Below are 22,909 nucleotides of genomic sequence, written 5' to 3'. Positions count from 1 at the left end.
AATGATTCTTTAAAGACAATCATTTAATTTCTAACTATTTCTCCTCCTAGAAGTGGAAACTATTGCAAAATACACAACAAAACCCCCAAATCCTCTAAAATCATCATGGTATTTGGAAAACTCAACCTGACTGTCGTCGTTTTTGAAAATGGAGAGTCAGAGAAATGCACAAAGGCAGTTTTCAGCGGTTCACCGAGTAGCCTGTGTGAGTCCCATGATCACATTGCTTTTTATTTATATATACGTATATATATATATATTTTTTTATAACTCTTTAACAGATCTTAACACAGATGATTTTTTTGTATTTCAGTGAGATGTGATCCTCCATCTAATGTGTCCTTCCGCCGCCGGCTGGGAAATCTACATGTGAATGTGAGCTGGCAAAAGGATGCCGTAAATAATTACTCTGTGAGGTATAAGATGCTGGTAAGCCGGTTATGGATCGAGGTCAGTATTCAAAACCTGTTAACACAAAATACTTCATTGTGCAGAAGAAATAAAAGTTAACTTGTAACTTTATGTGGATTAACTGCTGGACTGTGTAACTGTTGACACCCACAGGGGGATGTTGCCTTCCAGTACTGTGCACCTTATAAATATTTAATAAATTACAAAGGAATTTAATCTCATTTTAAGATTTCATTTTTTTAAAGGTCCAGTGTGTAAGATTTAGGTGAAAGGGATCTATTGGCCGAAACTAAATATAAAATAATCCTAGTGATGTTTTTCTCTAGTGTGTTTAATCTCAATTGTATGAATTGTTGTTTTCTTTACCCTAGAGTGGGCCCTATATTTAAATAGTTTATATTTAGTGGAGCGGGTCCTCTCTACGGAGGCCACCATGTTTTTTACAGTCGTCCAAACTGGACAAACTAAACACCTTTTGAGTTTTTAAACTGAAGGTTTCCACAGGTTCTCCTTCATGTTTGAAGTGGGGTGAGGTGAGAGCTATTCAGCTGCAACATGCAACTTCACCACTAGATGTCACTAAATTCTACACACTGAACCTTTATTTTGTCTTTCTTTTATCTTTTAATTGCTTGACACACAAACAATTTAGCGTGTCGATTGTCAATTTGTCATCATCCTGATGTCAAATTTCATGGTAGTGCATCCAATAGACTTTTTACCCTCAATAAACCATGAGGATGACATATCAAAAATCTTTAGGGTAAATCATTACGAAGCATGATTGTCCAAACAAAACCTTCAAAAGATATTCACCAGGATCAGTGAAATTTTGACCTGCTGGAAGCGCTGCAGGAAATTCATTTGGATACATCTTGTGGGGACCATGACTTCATGTCGTGTAAAGCTGACAATGTGGGATCTTGTAAAGTTGTAAAGTTTCAAAATGTCACAGATGGTGGCTCCTGGATTTAAAGAGAAGGTTGCAGACCCCTTTACTTAGCAAAGCCGGATCTGAAAAAGTTTCCCCTTCAGAGCAGACTGAGTATTATTGGGCAGGGGGCCTTAGAGAGACAGGAACTAAAACCAAGCATTTTAGACAGTTGAACATTTAAGCAGGCAAACCCTTACAAGCAATAACACAAATTAAAATCATGAACATGAATATGAGCATGTCTCCTTTGAAAAGACCGGCTCTGCATGGGGTGCTCTGTAAAGATGGTAATACATGCTCTCTGGCTAGAAAGGCTGTAACGGCTGAGTAGGCCTCCAGGGTTTGTACCCTTGCCACCAAGGGGAGGAACCCTTGTGAGCACAGCCCCATCTTGTGAAGCCAGCCTTGCACTTATGCCATGTGAACCAGGCAAACTCCGATCAGGGTAATTTGAGGAAATCAGTTTAGGGTTACAACAATGACTAAGAATGAAATATTTGGTCCTCAGAAAAAGAAAGTGGATTCATTGGTTGATTTCTATGTTGTTCACAGCCACCGGTTCAATCCCAAAACGGAACGAGATGCACAGTGGAGAATCTAAACTCTTCTCTGTTCTACAATGTACAAATACAATGTGTCACTACTGCTCCATGCTCCCAGTGCCCATGGAGTGAGACCTACACTGTCCCATCAGGTCAGTTTGTTTCAACTTTATTATTTTAACCTAAAAGAAATGATTTCTGTCCATTCTGTTAGTTGTAATAAATCATGATAACTAAATAAGAAGCAGTTGACGACAGAATTTTGTTTTTAAATAGTTTTGACTCCACTGTAGACAAACATCTGAACTATTGTTCCTTATTTTGTGATAACTAAACATCCTCTTTCAGAGCTGACAGCACAGCCTGTCATCGTCAACCTTGAAGACAGTGACATCGCAGAGAAAAAAGGCAGCAGGCTGTTCTCTCTGCACTGGAAGGTAATTTTTCAAATAAATATCTCCCTTCATTTTCCAACATTCACAAATATAAAGGGAAATATATCCACCGAATAGTGGTATTGCATTCACCTGAGAAGGAAAAAAATCTGAATTCATGATAATGATAATTTAATATGATAATAATATTTTGTATTTCTTTTGATTCAGACAAACAATCAAAGTTTTTCTTTATGAAAACAGAAAATTATCTTTTAAATTAAGAAAATCATGGCAGAGTTTTCTTTCCTCTCAAGTGAATACAATGCATTTACGTGTGTGCACATTACTGATGTGAGCTTGATAACAAAAGGAGCCTGTTTGTTAGTTTCCTGCCACAGAGTCGTATGACGGCTACTATGTGACCATTGCTAAAGCGTCAGGAGAGGCTCCGTTTGAGCGGATGAGCACGACTCGGCCTGAGATCAGACTGATTCTCTCCTTCTCCTCTTATCATCTCAACATCAGTGCTGTGAACAACGCCAGCATCTCCCCAGCAGTGAGCCACACGATACCACAGCGAGAGGACGTGCACAGTGAGTATACTCACTTTCAGAACAGCTCAGCCTTTTCAAAAGAAATTCAATCAAATGTCGCCACCATCAACACACACGGCCTGTGACTATAAAATTAGATTGAAAACGATTAAACGTTTGCATCAGCAGGTATTGTAGAGGGGAAGCTGAACGTGACCGTCCACAGCAACACATCTTTTACTGTTTACTGGAAAGACGATCTCATCAAAACCTACGTGTGCTTCTCTGTGGAGTGGATGAGAAAGAGACATAAAGCAGCGGCCATGTCCTTTTATCAGAAGGCACACAACTGGAGGACCTTATCTCCTTTACAAGGTCTGTACATATATGGACATGTTTTGGTCAGCCCTGATTTGCATGTGACTCATTTGTATTACCAGGTATTGAACAAAAAACGTGGTTGCAGGATTGATTATGTTCAGTGGTGTTTTCTTTTTTCAAATGAAGGAGGTGAAATATTTTTGTATAGACGAGGGTTCACATCCTGAACCCCACAGGATTAGATGACAAGATGACTTTGGTTAATTTCATTGCCTCTGGCTTTTAATCTCTCTTGTCTTTTTTCAAACACTTTAGCTACTGGATTTCAGGAGTGGATGTTGTCAGTTGTCATCCATTGTCAGTGAATGCTTGCCAGATACAGTCTGTATAAACATGTGATTTGCTCTATTACATTTCTCAGGTAGTTACAGGTTTCTATCCAAATCCATCACGATGTACCGACTGAAAAGGCCTGCACCCCCAATGAAGCCACATTTAAATCCACTAGATGCAGATTTTTAGTTGGATCCCCACTAAATTGCACACACTCATTGATACCAAGCTCCAAATTAGATTCACATACAACTCTCTGAGAAATCAAAAACTATTTTTAAAAACACCCTCACATCTCACAATGTTAAAGAAAGTGGGGGGGAAAAAACTTCATCCACAGCAAAATTCAATGGGTTCTTCCCTGACCCATTCCAAATCCTTCCATCAAGTTTGGTGGTAATCTGTCCTGTAGATTTTGTGTAATCCTGCAAACTAACAGACAAACAAACGGAGAGGAACATATCATATGATAAAATATATAATATAACATGAGACAGAGCTGATTTTCTTATGTGATTCAACGTATTTATTTTGTATTTCTCTGAGCTCATTCATTTGCTTCATTTAAATACGCAGAGCCCCTGAAGCCTTTCAAGAGATACAGCCTCACTCTGCACACACGACCAAACAAGGACACTTGCAACATCAAGTACATCAACAGGAGTGAGAGCACCTATGGGACAACACAGTTCTACTCCATCCAAGGATGTAAGACACAGTCTCTCTTCTCTTTACACTCTCTCTGTGTTTAACTGTATAAAGTCCATCGCCATACCATCAAAGACTGTAATGTTCATCATAAGGAACAAGAGAGACCCCCCCAGAGACAAATTGTCATTGTTCTTTTTTACCTGGATGATGGCAATGAAAAGTGAGGGGATTGCCAAAGTACAGTATACTGTTGGTGGCACCACAGTAAGTCATACGGCTCCATTCACTGGGGACAATGAATGTCTGTACAAGATTATTGTGACAATTCAGCAATTGTTGTTGAGATATTTTCTTCCCCAGAGCAATGCCCCAAACTAAGGTCATATCTAATAGGCCAATGCTGTGAGTTTCTTCTGATCCAGTCCATAACAAAAGAGTCTGACTGTTGTTGACATTGTGGCTGCAAAGCTCCAGTCAGCGCTCCCAACATCAGCATCAGCAACATAACGTGGAATTCAGTGGTGCTGCAGTGGTCGTCCATCCCGGAGGACGACATCCAAGGCTTCCTGCTGGGTTACATGATCCACTACACTGAGTACCACCACCGGGGGACGAGTACGGAGAGAAGTGAGTCACATACACTTCAAACTAACCCAAATAATATAAATGTACAATATATGGATTGCTTCCAGTAACACAAGCCTCTAAACACATGATTTCAGTGCTGTCTCAGTCTACATACACTCTGACCTTTGACCACTGAAATCTAATCACTTCATCTTTGAGTCCAAGTGACAACTGATCAAAATTTGAAGAAACTCCTTAAAGGCAGACTTGAGATACCACATGTTCAGGAGGCAAGCCACCGTGATCTTGATCTTTAATGACCAAAATCTAACCAATCAATCAGTGAGTCTTATTGAATATTTGAGCCAAATTTGAAGAAATTCCCTCGAGGCGTTCTCGAGATATCGTGTTCACAGGAACAGGAAAACTGGACAATCCGAAAACATGCCTCTGGCCACTGGCTGCCATTGGTGCTGAGGCATGATGTTGATATACTTAAAGAGAAACTAGACCAAGATCAAAATACATTATCAACATATTAAAAACTGTCCCTCTTTGCAGATATCCAAGTGGATCCACAGTTGGACACCTATGAACTGGGGCATCTGGAAGGAGGCACAGCGTGCCAGGTGCAGATTTCAGGTTTCACCCAGGCAGGAGCAGGAGTACGAAGCACAGCGGCCATCTTTACAACCAGCGATAAAGGTCAAATCAATCCTACAACTTTTCAACCTTTTTAAATCAAATTTCCGATTTTTTCCGATTTGCATCACATTCCAAAGACACGTCTTTACTAATCGTGTAACTTCCGCCATGTTTTTCTTTCCACAGGATATTTTCATTATTATCTAAATGGTTATATCATTCCCATTGCTGTTGTGGCCACTGTGCTGTTTTTTGCATCAATAATGATAAAGAGGTACATTGAACATCTCAAAATCTGCACAAACTCAGAAATTCTTTACATTGGCACGTACAAATCTACTTTGAAACTACTCTGTGCCTCTCTACCTACCATATCTACTTCATCTAGAGCCAAAGTCATCCTGTGGCCCAGCATACCGAACCCTCTGAACAGCAACGTAATGCAGAAAATAGCAAAACTGGTAAGCCTCTGTGCTATTACTAGAAAATGTATCACCAGTTATACACCAGTTTATTAAGGATTGTTTACTGGTGGATTCTGTTTTTTATTTCACTCAGGAACTCCTAGAGTCCATCAAACACCTGAACGTAGAAGAGTCCACAGACAGTCTTCAGATAGTAGAGAAAGAAGCTGTGGTCCCTCCCAACACATTAGCATCAGTGTTAGTGCTCCTGCAAGACTCCGAAGAGGAGGGACACTCACCAGAAATGACCTGGATCCAAAGAGACGCCGAAGAGCATGCAGCTGGAGAAATCGAACCCCTCCGCACTACAGACAACTTCCACAGTTCCCCTTGTGCCTTTTCAAGTGACTACACAACAATGGAGCTGTTTCAGCAGCAGATGCCTCAGGGCAGCCCGGCGAACCCAGCCATGTTCAGTTCAATGCAGGACGACGAGGAGATGGACACGGTTTTCTATGGTCAATGAATGTCAGAGTCAAGTAACAGTCCAGAGTTGGACAATGACGAGGGGGCCATACTGTTTGCTGGTAGTCGCAGGTCTACAGCTTGGATTCAATGAGTTGTAGATAATCGACAGCCAAACTACCAAGTGCATTTAGTGCCAACTGCTAAAGGGACAGTTAAGAGTAACTTGAGTAAATAAGGATTCAAAAAACCAGCTCATCGTGAAGAACATCTGAATGAAAAGTCTCTTTATTGAGTGTTGTGTTGGAAACAGAATGAATATATTGTTAGTTTCAAACTGAGGACGATCAGATACATTCAAGCTCTTCAAAAAAAACAGTGTCACCAAATCTGTACATCGAGCGCCCAGTCCAGTCCAGTCCGGCAGGAGAAAGTCATGTTTCTACAGTATATGCTCTATGTGGTGGATACACAGATATAAAAAAATAAACCTCTTCACATACTGTCAGTTTTGTTGGAAATGCTCTTTACTTAACTTCATCACATGTTCACCAATTCAAACTGAAGCCTCGTTTATAAACAAGAAAAGCAGAGGGGGGGGGGGGGGATGGATTTGTAAAAGCAGGAAAGACGGAGAATTTGGCAAAGACGTTCAAAAAGTATTTAAGTCTCGTTTTAAAAGTACTTTCATAGTATGACAAGCTTATGTAGAAACTCTTCTCGATGTGGGGCCAGTTCACAGAGACTTTTTTTTGACACATTATTAAATACTGGCTTTGTTAACACCAACATGACGACGAACAAAATTGAAATAAAAACCACCATAGCTTCAGGTTCTTCTGCTATTAAATACTACAGACAATACTTTCATATATAACATCTCACTTCAGCTATTTAACATCCAGAACAATAAATTCAGGTTGCATCTGTCAATAAGTCTCCATAGTTTAGTAGAATATTCTGTACAATCTATGTTCGAGGCACTTTTTGACCCTTCTGTGCTTGTGAGCGTTATGTTGAGCTGTGACGCGTCTCGTGAGTGAATTCAGCATTAGCGACGACTTCCTGGAGCCAACGCACATTCTGCACAACATCCTTTTACAGTACAGGCCTGAATTGTAACTATAAAACAGTAACTTTTTATCTCTCGCACCATCACAACAGAAAAAAGACGTGGGACGATGGGATCTTGTTGCAACTACTAGTAATGAGAAATAGTAAAAAAAAGCAAGAACATGATCACGCATGAAAACAGGAAATAAAGCAACACATTCATGTTTTGACCAAATGAAAAATGGATCTTTTACCATTCCAGACCGGTTCACAGAAACAGTTCACTCTGCGTTCTCATAATTATAGCACTTCAAGTCGTAAAATCAACACTTAGTCGTAGAGGACGCACGAGTTGGTGGATGATGGAGGGAATAAAGGACTCTTTCACAAAGTCATTAAACAGAAGGGAAGTGAGCACTTCAGCAGCAACACAAGTTATTACACCATCAATGTTTCCATGTTCTTACAGTTACTTATATTCTGTGATCAAGGAACATGTTTGTCTCACTCAGAAAATGGGAAGTTGCGTCACTTTCATAAATCCGCAGCAGCAGAATAAGAACTACACTTGAGGCCTCGAACAGACAGAGGGAAACGTAATTGTACCTCACCGTCAAAACAAATGACAAATGAGAGGAAGAGTTATTTTATTTTAAAAAATTCAGGTGGCTAATAAAGGAACTGGTTAAATTGGTAAAATAACCTTATCTTAACTGGTACGTCCTGGATTATATAATAATTAGCATTATTATTTTCCAATAACTCATGTGACTGGGCAGCGTCACTCTTTGAAAACAGTGATCTATGAAAGACCATATAAGGAACCTACAATTCGACAGGGGAAAAAACCTACAACAGCAAATGCAGCCATTTACAAAAAGTACGAACTCTGTCCTTCCTGTGGGACTGCTGCTCGGTTCCATCATGACTTTCTTCAAAATGACTCTTCTGAGAAAGCTCTGGAAGTCGTGTGTGGGAGACATTAAGAAGTCTGTGGTTACAGATTGCGACGATGAGCTGGTTCAGGCCCGTCTCTAATCTGCTGGTGCAGGTGCAGGTGCCTCGAGCTTTCCTATCTACATAGAAACAATAAAAATGCTTGAGTTCTTCAAGCAGTGAACAAACTGGTGGAGGACACTGCAGAATATGTACAATATCATGCAATCCAGTTCAATTCCACACACACGCACACACACACACACACGCTCATGTAAGTGGTTATCCAGTGTTTCTGTATGTATACACACAGTGGGTGTTGATGACATCACTTGATGCAACATGATTGGCTTCAGTAATGCTGTAACAGTCACTTGGTGCTGTCCACGTCGTTGTGAGTCTTGCAGCTGCCGTTGTGCAGGACGTAGGGCGATAGTGTCACATCCTCGCTGGGTGAGTCGTCTCTCTCACTGTCGTACTCGTCCTTTTCTTCTCTCTTGTAGTTGATTTCCACCTGAAATGACAAAATCCATTGGAATGAGTAACAATCAAACCCGATCAGCCAAGAAAAATAAGTTCAGAAAAGTACTTGAGATGAGAAACACATTTTCAGCGGTGATTTTTATTAAGAGAAGCAAAATGTCTCGTATCAGTTACATATATTTTGTGAGGAAGATTTAAAACAGTGGAAGGGGAAGAACCAGCCGACTGACTATCTGGCCAGCTGTGTGATTTTCCTTTGTCATACGTCGTTTGCCCTGAGAGTTCGAACAGAAACACAAAAAGCCACTAATAAAGCAGTTATGATGCAATTAAAATGAAACATCCTGCGATTGTTTTTGGGAACTCCCTCTGCATTCTTCTACCTGCTCTGGTGATAATAGAGGTACCTTAATAAACACAATGGGCTTAAGTGTTTCTGTTCCTCTGCTCTTTTTTAATCACTCACACGAAGAGCCTGTTTTATAATAAACTCATGAGTTAATGGTGTGTGTGTGTGTGTGTGTGTGTGTGTGTGTCTGCCGCTCGTCTCTGTCGCTCTTCAGATCATGAATCCTGATCCTTCCTGTCACTTTAACCCTGATGTCCTGGGCTGCGTACGTCAGGTGAACTACTTGCATTGGGCTGTTTTTTCAATGTGTTTAAATACGTGCCTCATAAACTCTAGAGCGAATCAAACGAACACAAAGTCAACCTCAAGCACTGTACGGGTGAGCGGGGGAGTTGAGGGGGAGGACACTTAAGACAGGATACTTCGGCACGGTAAAAGTCGACCAGACATATAATGTACGTCTGCCCTCATGCAGTGGTGTGTTGACACCATCTATAAATATATGTTGTGGAAACCCTGGGTGGTTTGTTCACTGTGCAAGAGTAACAGTGGCATTCAAAGGGGATCTTGAGCTGTAGCAGCTGATTAGAATGCCACGCGGGGGTCGAGTGTTCTGGAGTGAAACGCCGATAACAAGCGGTGTGCAAGCTTGCTGTGGTTTCTGATCAGAACTAATTGTTCATGTGTCGATTAAGTGTTTGAAATATCAACTGAAAAGATGAAGTGCAAGGGGTCTAAAACAAGACACTTTGTATGACAGCACTCACCTTTCAAAAGTAGGTCAGTGTTTGAGGTGGTTTGACAAAGGAGCAGTGAAAAACTCCACCTGATGATCAAGGTTATTGCGGTGGGGGGGCTGAATATCTGATCTGTGTGTCAGTGACTCCAGATTCTCCTCTACCAGCCTGTGTGTTTGATTTTGTATTTAGTAAGATTTTCAAAGGTTCAAGATTTGCTTGCTGTTTGACCACTTTCATAACAGCATGGTGATTAATATTCATCACTGAGAGACTTGCGTCACTTTCTTCACACGTCAACGCTGCATAATGATGATGAGCTGCATATTACCGACTGAAACCTGTTATAAATGGAACATGTCCTTATTTGGTCTGAGGGCTGAAGGTCAAGAGACACACTAGGAAATGAAGTAAGGGTTGTTACTAAGAAATGTAGTTGTATGACTGCACAGTGGGAGTCTGCATCACAGTATTATTAGTATAAAACTCTGGACATTCTAGGGATGGGTTACATGATTACATTTGATGCTTTACTATTTGCTTCATAAATCATTTTTAAAAAGTAAAACATCTTTGAATGTTTAATGTATTAACTCTGAATTAAATTTAGTAGTTACTTCAAATTGCAAGTTTTCTCTTATTTTATTAGATACTTAATGTGTTTTCTTCAGCTCCTCTCCTCAGGCAGACAGTACAGGGTTCCCTTTAGCAGGCACCAACGGTTTAAACACTCCTTTGTCCCCCTGTCCAGTAAAGTCAACTGTTGTTTTTATATTCCCATCATCATCCAACAGTTTTATCATAAAAGAATCATCCAGTAAAATATGTTGGTTACCTTTAAGAGCTGGAAGTTTCCAGTTCTTCAGAATTGAATATTGAGCGTCTGTGGCTGCAGCTCTTCAATTTAAAATCTTCATTTTGTTTCTACCTTATCCCGTTCTTCCTTTGACATTTTTTCAAAATCGATTACCTCAATATTATTTGAGCGAAGACGAAGAATTAATTACCTGCACATGATTTACCCATGACACAGTTCTGTATAAACTGCATGCTAATATTCAAAAACACGAGTGAGACCAAAACAGCTCACTCCATTTGACTTCCTGTTTTAGCGACACATTTGTATTCTACAGCCTTTTTATGACATGAAAATAACACTCACTTAATGTGTTGGATTTCATCTAATTTTTGTCTTCACCTTTAAGTCTCACAGGATAAAATGTGATTGTGTCACATATTGTTTTACCAGTTCTTAAACAACAACAGAGGAGCAGGAGCTGCAATTGTGAAACTACTTGTATTTAATTCATTGTTCAAACACCTTATTAAATTTAATTGTTCTGTAAGAAAAAGTTTAATACTTTAGTGATGATTCACAAAGATGACAATTAAGGTAAACTGCTCACAAAATGCATCTCCATTTGCTGGCAGATGTTTTTTTATTAAGCACATCTGCTGGCCATAAAGATCAGTTCACTGACGAAGGAAAACAAAGTCATTATTAATGACTTCTTTCTTCTGTAAGAAGGGAAGAACATTCTGGGAGGGAGCTCCTTCCACTCATCTGCTTTTTACGACACTGCAGACACCTCATTTATCTCCTCAGGCCTGTTTTAGTGAGGCTCGGCTTGGTTCATTAAATTGTCAGTAGTGAGACAGCTTTATTTGCCAATTCGACGACGAGAGACTGATCAGCAGATACTTTATCAGCATGTATGAGCATGGGGCAGTGTTAGTTTTCCCAAATCGTAAACCTTTATTACCTTTGCCGGCTTGGCCTTGTTTTTTATCCTGTCGTCATCTTTGCGGCTCCTCTTCCTGGACGTGGAAAGTTCCTTTCTGTCCCTGCTGCGCTCCCTCTTCTTGTCTTTCTTACTTCTGAAAGACAACGAGTACACAGAGCAACAATAAAATACCAGTCACAACCTTGCAGACAACAAACAGCTGATGTATATTGTGGACACATGCTGATGAATCCACCTAGAAGCACAGAAATTATTCAGGACAAACCTAGGACCTTTAAAAAGGTCACTTTTTTAAAGTTCAGCAGAGCGAGCTCTGATGGATTTACCTTTTTGTTGATGGTGATCTGACTTTCCTCCGAGGGCTCCTGGATCGATCCTTACTCCTCCTCTGGTGGCCCCTGACAACAACGCATTAACTGGATTAGAGCACAGCACAGATGGGTAACACACAAAAAAAAATGATACAGAGTAAAAAATATATATATATAAATTCAAGGGTAAACATTAAATAAACACAAACTAGGTATTAAAACGATAGGGCAGTATTTTTAACATGTAAATCAGCATTTATGAAACCTAGCCAGCCTCCAGGGTCTATTATATTATAAAAGCCTATGAAACCACCTTTGACCACTTCCCTTCCTCGCAAACAACCAGCACATCAGAATTAATCACAAAGACAGAAATACAAAACAGGGAATAGGTGGGTTCGCTTCTTGTAAAAAGGGCGAAGAGCTTTTATAGCTACAAGCTTAAAAAACTGTACTGTAAAGCGCTTTGAGTGGTCATCAAGACTAGAAAAGAACATATAAATACAAATACAGACCGTTAACATCGCCGCTGAAAAAATGCATGCAGGAGCACATGTGCTGCGATGGACAAGAACAAAACTGATTTTGCATGTACCATGTGTATTTAATCACGGGTGCACGTTGGGTCACGGGTCGCATGTTAATGGATCTGTGCAGGTCCAGATTGGACTTGGAGATAATCTCTAAGTAAACCAGATCCTTTGGAGAGTAGAACCATTTATGTTGTTTGTTCTAAACATACCTGGAGCGACTCCGACTGTGCCTCCTGTCTCTGGAGCGAGAACGCCTCTTGTGACTGTTTCGTGAACTGTGGGGCTGAATCCCTGGCCCCGACCTCTGTGACGGTCTACTCCGACAGGAGAAAATCAGAAATGGCATCATCATATGATAAATCACAGAATAAAGAGAGTAACATCTAAAGAAACTCTGGACTTTAAATGGACACCTGTGTTTCGATTGGGACTTTTTCCTGCGCGTTCTTGAGTGTGAACGGGAGCGTGACAGGCGTGACCTTCTAGACCGACTGGGGGATCGCGTCTCTGTGTCTGCTAGAGGAAGAGCAGAAGAGTCAGCATCGGTTTGCAACACAACCTTGTTGTTTTACAACTAAAACTCGTTGTACCTGGTTCTATGGCAGCAGCAATGGTCGACTGGGCCTCCCTCACCCTCTTCATCACACTCTCTAACTCCTTGGCTGCAGCCTGTGGCGTCATCTCTGGGGGTTTCACTATGGCATTATTGGAATGGTTAACCCTGAAAGACATAAAACGATATCAACTGTCACAAAGCCGTGAAGGGTAGTTCAAGATTACATAACCCATTTATTCTAGTATAGGACTTTGTAACTTTGTTTTAAAAAGTGCTACATGAATGAAGTTTATTATTATCACTATTTAGGCCTGATGCAACATATGCAAGTATATACTTTTATGACCGGGTGCAAAGTTTCTGTGCTTCTCCCTCTGGAGCCAGACGAGGGCACGGCCACACATACACGAAGGTGAGGCGAATATCGTGGGTCAAAGATCACACAAGTTGAACTCCACTTGAAGCCATGCTGTGATTTGCTTCTCCACAGGAAGCAAATGTTATATATTCACCTCCTCGCTTGCACAGGAATTTAACGGCAGGAGAGGATTAGCCACTGGTACATTTGTGTAACTAGGCCCTAAGACGTGTAAACTCGCTAAATTCAGCGAGTTTGCCTGCTTTGTTGTTGCTGTTTTTTTTAAGTTTGGAGAAAAGGCGATGATTGACAATTAAAGCATAATATTTGAGCAATCAAATGTTTTTTTAATTCATGTTTCTATCTGCTTCAGAGTCTAAGAAAATCTAGTTTTTGTAGATGTTGGCAGCTCTATCATGATCTCCAGAAAGCCCTAGGTTTTAGGTGTTTTTTATTCGGTAACTCAAGTCTTAATGGTTAATCATGACATCAAATAATTGTGGGTGAGTGTTAACGTGATGCAGGGCTTCCTTGTAAAATTATCATTTAACAGTAAAATACATACTTCAGGGGTCTGTCCCCAAACATGACTCCGTTGAAGGTCAGGGCTCTGGCAACCGAGTCCTGCTCCACGAACTCGACAAAGGCGAAACGCGTCGGCTGTGTCTCATCTCCTGCCATCCGCACAAACTTTACTTCTCCCACCTGCTTGAAGAATTCCAACAGCTGGTCTGCAGTGGTGGTCTGAAGAAAGAACCATGATCAAAATTTAACAGCATAACGTTTACTGGTGCAGAACGTAAAGGTTTCATTTTCTGTCTGAACCAGATTGGAGCTGCTGATTGTTTCCAGGTATAACTTCTCCAGCTCTTGGACTAACCAAAACTATTGGTTCATTATGAAATTGTAGCAAATTGCCGCATGTCCTCCCTCCTCACTCCCCCACTGACCTGCGCTCACTTTACATGTCAACAATAAACACAAACACTAATCAGAAGTTATGAGGACATGTACAGGACAAGAAGTGTACATTGTGTTTGTTTGATTCGCTCCAAGGTTTATGAGACACGTATATATAAACACATTGAAAAAAAAGTCCAACATTGTGTGCGCACGCAGTCCACACGACGTGACCTGCACAGCCATGACATCAGGGTTAGAGTGTCTGGAACCATCCGGATTCATGATCCGACACCATTGATTAATAACTACATAAATGTTTGTGTGAGCAGCGACAGACGAGCAGGCTTGATAATCGTTAAATAATTGCAATCGAGGTAAAAGTTTGAAACAATCGTGACATTGATTTAAAAGCCTCCATCTGACACAAATTCAACATTACGTTTACCTGTGAGTTTAAGTTGCCGACGTAGACGGTCCGCCTGATCTCATCAACTTTTGAGGGATCCACATTTCCCATGAGGGGGGGCTGGGAGAGCGCTGAAGCTGTGGAGTCAACACTGGCTGCTGGTATCCGGTTCACTAACGGAAGGCTCAGCTGAAGGTGTAGAAACACACAGGTTTTACTTACATGACACAAAATTATACAAGACAACACAAGAAGTACCCCACAAGAGGCGGACTCACGTTCTGGATCGGAGCTGGACTAGGAATCGGGAGCAGTCCCCCTCCAGGAATCAGACCCCCTCCAGGAATCAGACTTGGTGCTGGAGCGGCAGGTGCCAGAAGTGACAAAGCCTTGGCCTCTTCTGGGATTTTTCCTGCAGGACAGAAGCAGATATTAGTGAAGGCAATAGAGGGAATTTTCTGTTTCCTCTATGTCTGCACAATTAGCCCACTGTATTCTAGAGAGAAAGAGAGCATACACTTCCCCATACAACCTACAAGTGTGCTACTGTCTACTCATGGTATACTGGTGACAGGGCTTCCTTACTTTGCTTGTATCAGATTATTCTTTCCAGTCAATCTGAACTATTATTTTCAAGTGCAAAAATCTTAACTTTTCACCCAAAAACAAAAGAACACTGATTTTGTCCTTGGTCTCTTTTCATAGATCAAAAAATAAAAATAAAATAAAGAAAACCACAATGCAAAGAATGAGTCAACACTTTGATGCATGGGTCACCTGTACTGGAAACATATTGGTCATGAACCATACGATATCAAGCATGGGCGCTTTTCCGTAGGGGGGAGATCATTTCGAAGTGTTGGAAAGGTGTGCAACACAAGACAACCCCAATGGCTGCATCACTAATAGCACACAGGACATCAGATACAGAAAAGAACAACAATTTTAAAAACTGTAGGAAATGTTAACCAAGACTTGGCTATAAAAACAATGAATTTAGGAATTTTGCTCATCCTTTTCTGTTAGAGTAGAGGGCAAAATTCAAAAATAAGAGGAATAGCAACTACAAATTTACATCACAATAGCTTGAGGCACTGTGGATGAATGACAATTCAAGTTTTCTAACACTTCTGGTGCTGAAAAATTGTCTTAATAGGTAACGACGCAAAACATGAATGCATGTGTCACGAGAAAATAGGTTAAATGGACAATTTGTGTTATTAAACACCAAACATTGAAATAAGAGCTGTGGTGTGGTAACTGTGAGGGAAAATTATTCCAAAAGCAAATAGAAAATACAAGATTCTATCTTGAAATTTGGTGAGGTTCTTAGTTACTGGGTCTCACTTTGTTATTGTCTAGCCCCCTCACTACAGCAACAGGAGTGGGAGAGTAAAGGGTTAGTGATCCTCCTAGCATGTCCCATGTCATGTGTGACACACATCCCACCGGTATGCCGTAGCAACCTGGACAGAATTCAATCACACACAAGCTGCAGCTGTAGCGGAAAGAGAGAGGGGGGTGGGGGTTGGACAATAATCAAAACAACAAACCAAAATAACAAATATAAACACAACGCTAGAGTTAAGCAATACTGTAGTTTCTAGATAGAGACAGTAGAGAGTGGACAACATGGGAAAGTATGAAAGGAAACAAACCAAAAAAAGAAAAGAAAAATTAAATAAAAGAGACAAGGTGTCCATCTTGGAAGGCTCAGCGGGCTATTCTCCGGGTCACATTCCCCCTTGAAGGCTGCGTTGGCCCGATCGGGGATAGTGGCTTGGAAAACAATGCCTGACTCAGGCTAGTGTAGTGTAACAGCTGGGCCAGTCTAGTCATCTGATATGCACACATAATCACACAGAAAAAACATACAAAACCAAATTAATAAACTCAGTAGCCATCCAGCACCAAGTCACGTGGACAAAAAGCATCAGGTTAGAGGTGATTATCATTGTTTCACTGAACACAGGAGAACAACAGTGGCACCAAAGGGGAGACATTGAAAGAAAAGGAGCACCGCAAATGAAAACTGGGATAAGGGGGGGGTTACATTAGCTGTGTTGTTATGGTATATTCCCATAAATTAAGTAACACAAATAGCAGTTTCCTGTGTAACATGAGCTAGCAGGTCTTTACAGTGACGTTAGCCTGGATAGTGAAGTGTCCTGCGGCTGGAAAACATTCAACATGGCTCGTGTTGTCTGTACAAACCACCGTGTGTCCCCATACACAACCCTACTCTGTGAGAACATTAGCTGGTGGCTAAGTGAGCTGATACAACCCGTGTCCTGTGTCAAAAACAAAACAAAAAACAATGGCTGAAACAGAAATACTAGCCATTTGGAAGTCGTGCCAATTTCCCATGGGAGTAAAAAAAAAACAGAAGAAAACAACCAAAACCACCAAACGACTGAATAGAAGGGGGTGGGGTGGGGTGGGGAGAGGAAGGTCCACATGTCGAGTGTGTGTTTGTTTGTGTGTGTGTGTGTGTGTGAGCTGCACTCACCTTCCGCACATGGCACCACTATGAGAGCTCTGTCAACAAACACAGTGTTGGTGAGATGCTGCGCCACACCAACACTGGAGGGCTCCCGGTACTTTATGTAACACACTTTGGACGAGAAAGACAGCGGCGCGTTGCTGTGGAGGACACAAGTGCATAAAGATGGAGGACGGGTTAGTTGTACAGTGGGTGGGATGACGCTTTATTGCGGTTGTCTCGCGTGGACCGCGGGGAGGCCGCAGATCCGCGGCGTTGCTTGTGGGCGCGTGCCCGGGGAGAGGTGGTGCTTACTCGGGCGGGTAGAGCCGCAGCTCCTCGATGTCTCCCAGGAAACCGAACAGAGTGCGCATCTGCTCGCTGCTCACGGAGGAGGACAGGTTGGTGACCTGGACCACAGCGGTGCCCGGGATCCCGCTCATTGTGCACAGTTGACGGACACGTTGGCAAATCGGTCCCGGTGGTGTTTGGTTTAATGTTTGTTTCTCACCGCCGCTCAGAGCTGAGTTACACGGCTCATCCGGGCGGACGGTGTGGCGGAGAGATCCGTCTGCCCGCCGAGAGCCGCATGCACCTGACGGGAGCGCGCACAGCTACAGTGGAAGCACGCCAACAGTCGAAATCTGCCGTTTAAAAACGATATATTCTTGATTGTTGGAGTTTATAAATGACGAGAAATGATCCTATTGGGTCATCAATGATTTATTAAACTATTTCCTTGTGATTGGTCGGATCAGCCAATATTTCTGAGGCTTTAAATGTGGAACAATCCCAAACTGTCTAACTCAGTCAAATAAAGCTTTATTAAAGTTTGAAGTGTCGTTATTTAGTGTTGAAGTGTGACTCCATCTGCAGTCTTGTATTTGTAGATGAGTTTTTATATTAAGCTCTTTCTACCTTTTATTTGAATTAAATGATTGCACTGCTGAGCTGATCTGTTTCTACTCGTCCAACACCTTTAATTTAATGTTGACCCTGTGTGAACTTCACATGACAAATAAAACTAGAGCTGCTGCCATGTGATGTATGACAGCTATTTCCGCATTATTGACATTTATACAGTGAGTTTATAGATCTCTAGAAATAGTTGCTTTGTCAATCATTATATGGCTGTTGTGTATTTGATTAATTGCTGAGCCTTGTATCTCCTACAACTGAGTCTAATAAATCATTGATGATTCAATACGATCATTTATCATCATTAATAAACACCAAACAAGATGATGTACTTTTCTAACAGCACGTTGCCATAGAGACGATGACGACTGGTAGCGTGTTTCCGCTGTAGCTGTGCGCGCTCCCGCGATGTCAATGCATTTATCGGTGGGCAGAACTCGGCAAAACACCGGATCTTCATTGAGTTGTAATAGCAGTTATCAAACCAACCAATGGGCGCATTACCGCCACCTACCGTGCTGGAGGATAGAGCAGTTTAAATGGTAAGGGAAAAGACAGATTCAGCTGCAACATGCAACTTCACCACCAGATGTCACTAAATTCTACACACTGAACCTTTAAGAGAGACGTATAATACTCACACTGGTTTGCATGAAGGGAAATAACAAGTCTATTAATGATTTGAGTGGTGTTCCACTCACTGAACTGAAACAAGTGATTGGTGGATATTAACCATGACCCCCTGCTTCCTGAACCAGAAGAGCTGCGACTGACACAAATAAACCAAACTCGGGTTAGAGTTCTTAATTTTTTAATAGCTTCTTGAATGAATATTGGAGATAAACTCAGTTTTTTAAATACGTTGAAGGTTTTATCAGGTATTATGTGACCTTTCAACGTGTTTTCCTTCACAGACTTCCTCTACCATCTTTCTGTTTTCTCTGGTCATGATCAGCTCCGTCTTCCGACCATCTCCACATACAGGACATTTATATGTCCTTAAAACACGCTTTGAGTTTAGTTAGATGATTACTTTGTTCTAGTCTCAGAAATGAGAAATGTGAGTTTGTGTGTGAGCTGACAACATACTGATTTATATTTATCCATCTATTGCTGTAATGTTTCTTAATCAATAAACCAGTCATCACTCAGTCTATTGTACAAGATGTACTCTTCACAGGTGTTTAACCAGACACAAGCAAAGCTCAAGCAAACTTCTCTCACTGAGTAAAAGATACTACAGAGATGAACATGTCAGTATTTACAGGTGGAACTCATGTAAGCATTGTTGCTTCGTGTGTGATTGTAGTTGGCGTGTGCACGTTTTAGAGGAGATGGTTCATATCTACTTATCTGCCAGCACAGAGCCCCTCCACCACTGAGAGCCCTGCAGTGCCCCCCTGTGGTAGCAACTCGCATCATACATACAGTACATAAATGGATCAAATGGAATTCTTTGCTGGTTTATCACAGACTACATTTCCCAACAACCACCTCTTCACTACTCACTGCAATAACAAGCTGCAGCAAAAAGTGTAAAGTGCAAGATTAAAGAACACACACAAAGCATGCACACACACATGCACATCCATTCCTCACGTGCTCTATGCAAGTAATTTATTTACAAAATTGGTTAAGAGGTTCATCCTCATCCCAGTTCTATAACTTCCCCCTTTAGCTCAAACCAAGTGGATGAAATAAAGCAAAAGGATTGTTGGTAAAGAGCATTAGTTTATTTTCCACAGGTTACTTCAGAAACAGTTAATTATGTACAAAATCTGGAATGTTGGATAAATGCATATCAATCCTCTCACTGTGACGGTTTCCACAGAAACCTTAGAAATACTAGCTATACATTAAAACAGGTGCCTCTGCATTGCAATTTATTGCTGGTTTTACAATCGCAAGTCACTAATGCCATTAATAACTCTTTTGTCAAATTTGTTTAGAGTATTTACAATTTGATTAATAAGGTCTAAAGTCCATAGAAGACTTCTAAATAAATAAGAACAAATACGGGATCGTAAGAAACAGACCAACACGGATGACGAAAATGTTTGATCTCCGTAGATTGTCTACAATGTCAGACTGTACGTTTTTGCCGTGAATATAAAGTGACCATTACCCCCCCAATTTTTCCCCCTCTACTCTAAGAAAGTTACCAACAAAATTAGAACAAATAATAAACAGTAAATCTGTGTAAAATATAAGATGTTTTGTGAACATTGTTTTGTGGGGAAATGCACATTACGTTGTTTTCCAGCGAATAAATTTGACCAGTTTAAGATTTTGTTAAAAAATTGAGGGCACAGCTTCACTTTCAAACAGGACGACAAATTATTAAAAGGATAAAAAGTAAAATTTCTATCATATACTGTACAAACTATTCAGTGGTCACAAATGTACTGCTGGATTGAATGGACTCTTTGCTCTGTGTGTGAATTGGATCATTTCCACTTGTTTTTTGGAAACACGTCTCACTGAGTAATCATTTACCACTAACAGGCTGATTTCATGCAACGGACAGGTACATGGAACATTTGATGTTTTTCCTTCTGACACAGTTTGTTGACAGTCAGATGTTTTTCAACGGTGGAAGTTGTTTTCTTTGCACAGATGAACACCGGAAGCCGTGGTATTCGAAGTGTCCGACATCAAAAAGCATCGGGTAAAGTGACACAAACTTTCACTTGTACACAATGCAGAGATGTGATTTTTTTTTTTTCAAGCACTATCATACACATGTCCTGTGCTGCTTCATTACAAAAAAAAGAACACATTTCACGATATAAAAACCATGTAAAACCATTAGGGATTAGTAAAAGGTTGTGTTGTAAAAAAAAAAAACGCTATGTGATGTTGGTTTTTCTGAATGAAAATAAAGGCTTTAAAGTATTGCTTTTTAAGCCGTTATGCAGATGTACTCAGAAGTTTGTGGACGTGTGACTATTGCTCGAGTTCTGGGGTCAGAGGTCCTCCCCTATTCAAACAGTTCAAGGTCTATGGCACTTGACAACTTGTTTCTCCCAACTCTATTCTCTGTACAGCAAAGAAGAAGAAAAAAAAAAAAGACATCGCTCCAAAGGTAAAAGTAAAAAGTATGATTAAAACGTTTGTATAGACACAAAAGGCAAACTGTGGTCTTCTCCTATGTAAAAAAATAAAAAATGAAAAATGAAAATGAAACTGCCAGATGCTGAAACCCTTGTAAAACAAACACGCATCTCAACAGCGGCTGCCTGGAAGATGAAGCCCTTGAAAATAAAACACGAGTGAAACTTAAAAATGTTCGTATTCCAGTAGCTCTCTTTAGTCATCTCCTGCTTTCGCCTTCTGTCCACAACAAACTTGCTTTGGTTAACGAGAACCACCCACAGCTTCCTCTGCTTTAGATTTACGTTGTGGGAAAGAAGCGTTTTCGCTTTTTGGCGGAGAGATGAGACGTGAAGACTGATACCGTTCCCATATCTGTCTGTTAAGCAAGGATCCAGCTAGCAGCTTGTTGGCTTCTCTTAGAAGTGATAACTGGAGACAGGGGCAGTTAGTCAAGCTCTAACCAAAGAAATCTGCCTTTTCAGTTCACTAACGGACATGTTGTATCTCATGTTTGTGTGTAAATCCGATATCGTGTCATTTTACAGAGGGTTATAGACGATATCCTGACTCTGAGCCACCGCCAGTAAACCAGAGGCTCTGAGCCCAGAAATAGTTCGTACATAACCTCTTGTAAAATGTACCATGCCTCGTATTTACACTTTGGTGTTGTACATATTAAACAAATGAGATAAAATGTACAGATTCAAGGAGCTTTCCGTTCCATTACCCAGTCCCAGTCCCACTAAATGATCACATTAAGAGATTCTTGTGATCTGTTTGTTTCATACAGCGCAGGTCGTGGTCACGTCAGGCGATGAGCTGAGCGGCTGAGTTGCTGTGAGGATATTTGAGTTGGACTGAGGACAGGTGTATGTGACCTGGAGCGTGTTCACAGGTTTATGGAAGCAGAGGCGGATGATCTTCTCAACTCCTTGATCTTGAAAGACACAGACAAAAAGCAAAAAAAAAAATCCCCCAAAAAACCCCAAAATCAAAACACCACCTTGATCTACATTCGTCTCCACGTGAAAAGCACATACCACTGTCCTCCATATAAACCGCTTGGCAGACCCCCCCCCCAAAAAAAGGTTTCAACATCTTAAATAAAAGTGTAAAAAAAAAAAAGGCGAAGTGGATGACAGGAGAGAGGGAGCCCTGCCCTCCTAGTGGTCAATTCATGTCCATGCGCAGAAATAAAACCCAAATAATGATAAAGGATTTTAAAAAGTTTTGGACTAAGAAAAAAAGAAAAAGATGACCTGTACAGAGACCACAGTAATTATTTGCATCAGAGCATCTTCAGCTTCTTTTGTATAAAAATATATATACCACAGTGATGGCCGTTTGAGGACTCGTACTTGCAGATGTTTGCTGCCCTCTCACTTGGTTCCACTACATTCAGTGGTTTTCCCAGTTTGAATCAAGGCTGTGAAGATCTCGAGTAGGAATAGTCCTGACGGAAATCGACACATCAGCCTCTTCTGTGTATAAAAAATATGAGAGTCGACATAAACGTCTCTCTTCTTCTTCTTCTTTCCTCACATCCCCGCGCACACTCCACAGGTCAGTCTCAGTTGAGTCTATGCTTGCATTTCTCTGAAGATAATCATATCCACAGTGCTTGGAAAAGTCTTTAGCAGGGACACTGCGTTCCCGTGATCGATATTCACAAAGCTGTAGCCATTTGCCTGTGGAAAAAGAGAGAGGTTCGGTGAAAAACCCTGAAGACTCGTAACTTTTTACAAACACTTAGCCAAGAATTCTGCAACAGCAAAACAAAGCGCAGCAGTGACCGCCCACTTGTAGGACGGCTCTGGATGCAGAGGCAAATTTCCTGTTCATGAGATGAATCCTGTGATG

At 41.0% G+C, this 22,909-nt stretch overlaps 3 protein-coding genes across 7 annotated transcripts in view; 1 reads left to right on the top strand and 2 right to left on the bottom strand.

Moving 5' to 3' along the window:
- Positions 1 to 56: 56 nt before the first annotated feature.
- On the top strand, positions 57 to 6,799 carry LOC117771750 (interleukin-31 receptor subunit alpha). 2 transcript variants are annotated; one of them, XM_034602483.1, is made up of 12 exons: positions 57 to 205; positions 314 to 450; positions 1,898 to 2,039; positions 2,236 to 2,324; positions 2,650 to 2,857; positions 2,987 to 3,172; positions 4,028 to 4,159; positions 4,571 to 4,729; positions 5,231 to 5,374; positions 5,501 to 5,588; positions 5,703 to 5,775; positions 5,873 to 6,799. In XM_034602483.1, exons 1-12 carry the CDS (start codon positions 106 to 108, stop codon positions 6,242 to 6,244), a joined length of 1,830 nt encoding a protein of 609 aa, XP_034458374.1. In that variant the 5' UTR covers positions 57 to 105; the 3' UTR covers positions 6,245 to 6,799. The 2 variants fall into 2 exon arrangements, with proteins under 2 accessions (XP_034458374.1, XP_034458373.1); XM_034602482.1 differs by having other exon boundaries at positions 4,025 to 4,159.
- On the bottom strand, positions 6,441 to 17,625 carry srek1 (splicing regulatory glutamine/lysine-rich protein 1). Of its 3 annotated transcripts, none has more exons than XM_034602485.1 (11): positions 17,351 to 17,619; positions 17,063 to 17,196; positions 14,832 to 14,965; positions 14,593 to 14,742; positions 13,810 to 13,988; positions 12,921 to 13,051; positions 12,744 to 12,846; positions 12,540 to 12,644; positions 11,813 to 11,884; positions 11,505 to 11,616; positions 6,441 to 8,686 (listed from the first exon to the last, which is right to left on the bottom strand). In XM_034602485.1, exons 1-11 carry the CDS (start codon positions 17,476 to 17,478, stop codon positions 8,543 to 8,545), a joined length of 1,392 nt encoding a protein of 463 aa, XP_034458376.1. In that variant the 5' UTR covers positions 17,479 to 17,619; the 3' UTR covers positions 6,441 to 8,542. The 3 variants fall into 3 exon arrangements, with proteins under 3 accessions (XP_034458376.1, XP_034458375.1, XP_034458377.1); XM_034602484.1 differs by having other exon boundaries at positions 6,445 to 8,686; positions 11,505 to 11,619; positions 17,351 to 17,625; XM_034602486.1 differs by having other exon boundaries at positions 6,445 to 8,686; positions 11,505 to 11,619; positions 12,744 to 12,843.
- A 2,039-nt stretch (positions 17,626 to 19,664) lies between these two features.
- Positions 19,665 to 22,909, bottom strand: part of erbin (erbb2 interacting protein) — a 55,217-nt gene continuing 51,972 nt past the window's right edge. Inside the window, exon 27 of one of the 2 annotated variants that reach the window (XM_034602083.1) lies at positions 19,665 to 22,737. In XM_034602083.1, the coding sequence (XP_034457974.1) occupies positions 22,630 to 22,737 (108 nt within the window). In that variant the 3' untranslated portion in view covers positions 19,665 to 22,629. The remainder of the gene's footprint in view (positions 22,738 to 22,909) is intronic. The other variant, XM_034602084.1, reaches the window with a different exon arrangement.

The sequence above is a fragment of the Hippoglossus hippoglossus genome, chromosome 12 (genome assembly GCF_009819705.1).
Source record: "Hippoglossus hippoglossus isolate fHipHip1 chromosome 12, fHipHip1.pri, whole genome shotgun sequence".
Lineage (NCBI taxonomy): Eukaryota > Metazoa > Chordata > Actinopteri > Pleuronectiformes > Pleuronectidae > Hippoglossus > Hippoglossus hippoglossus.
This window is presented reverse-complemented; position numbering and strand designations above follow the sequence as displayed.

Coding starts and splice junctions, on each gene's coding strand:
- LOC117771750 (XM_034602482.1), top strand. CDS start 106: ATGGTATTTGGAAAACTCAACCTGACTGTCGTCGTTTTTGAAAATGGA. Junction 2,325..2,649: donor TGTTCTCTCTGCACTGGAAG/GTAATTTTTCAA, acceptor CCTGTTTGTTAG/TTTCCTGCCACAGAGTCGTA. Junction 2,858..2,986: donor ACAGCGAGAGGACGTGCACA/GTGAGTATACTC, acceptor TTGCATCAGCAG/GTATTGTAGAGGGGAAGCTG.
- srek1 (XM_034602484.1), bottom strand. CDS start 17,478: ATGAGCGGGATCCCGGGCACCGCTGTGGTCCAGGTCACCAACCTGTCC. Junction 12,847..12,920: donor TGCTGCTGCCATAGAACCAG/GTACAACGAGTT, acceptor CTCTTCCTCTAG/CAGACACAGAGACGCGATCC. Junction 12,645..12,743: donor AAGTCCCAATCGAAACACAG/GTGTCCATTTAA, acceptor CTGTCGGAGTAG/ACCGTCACAGAGGTCGGGGC.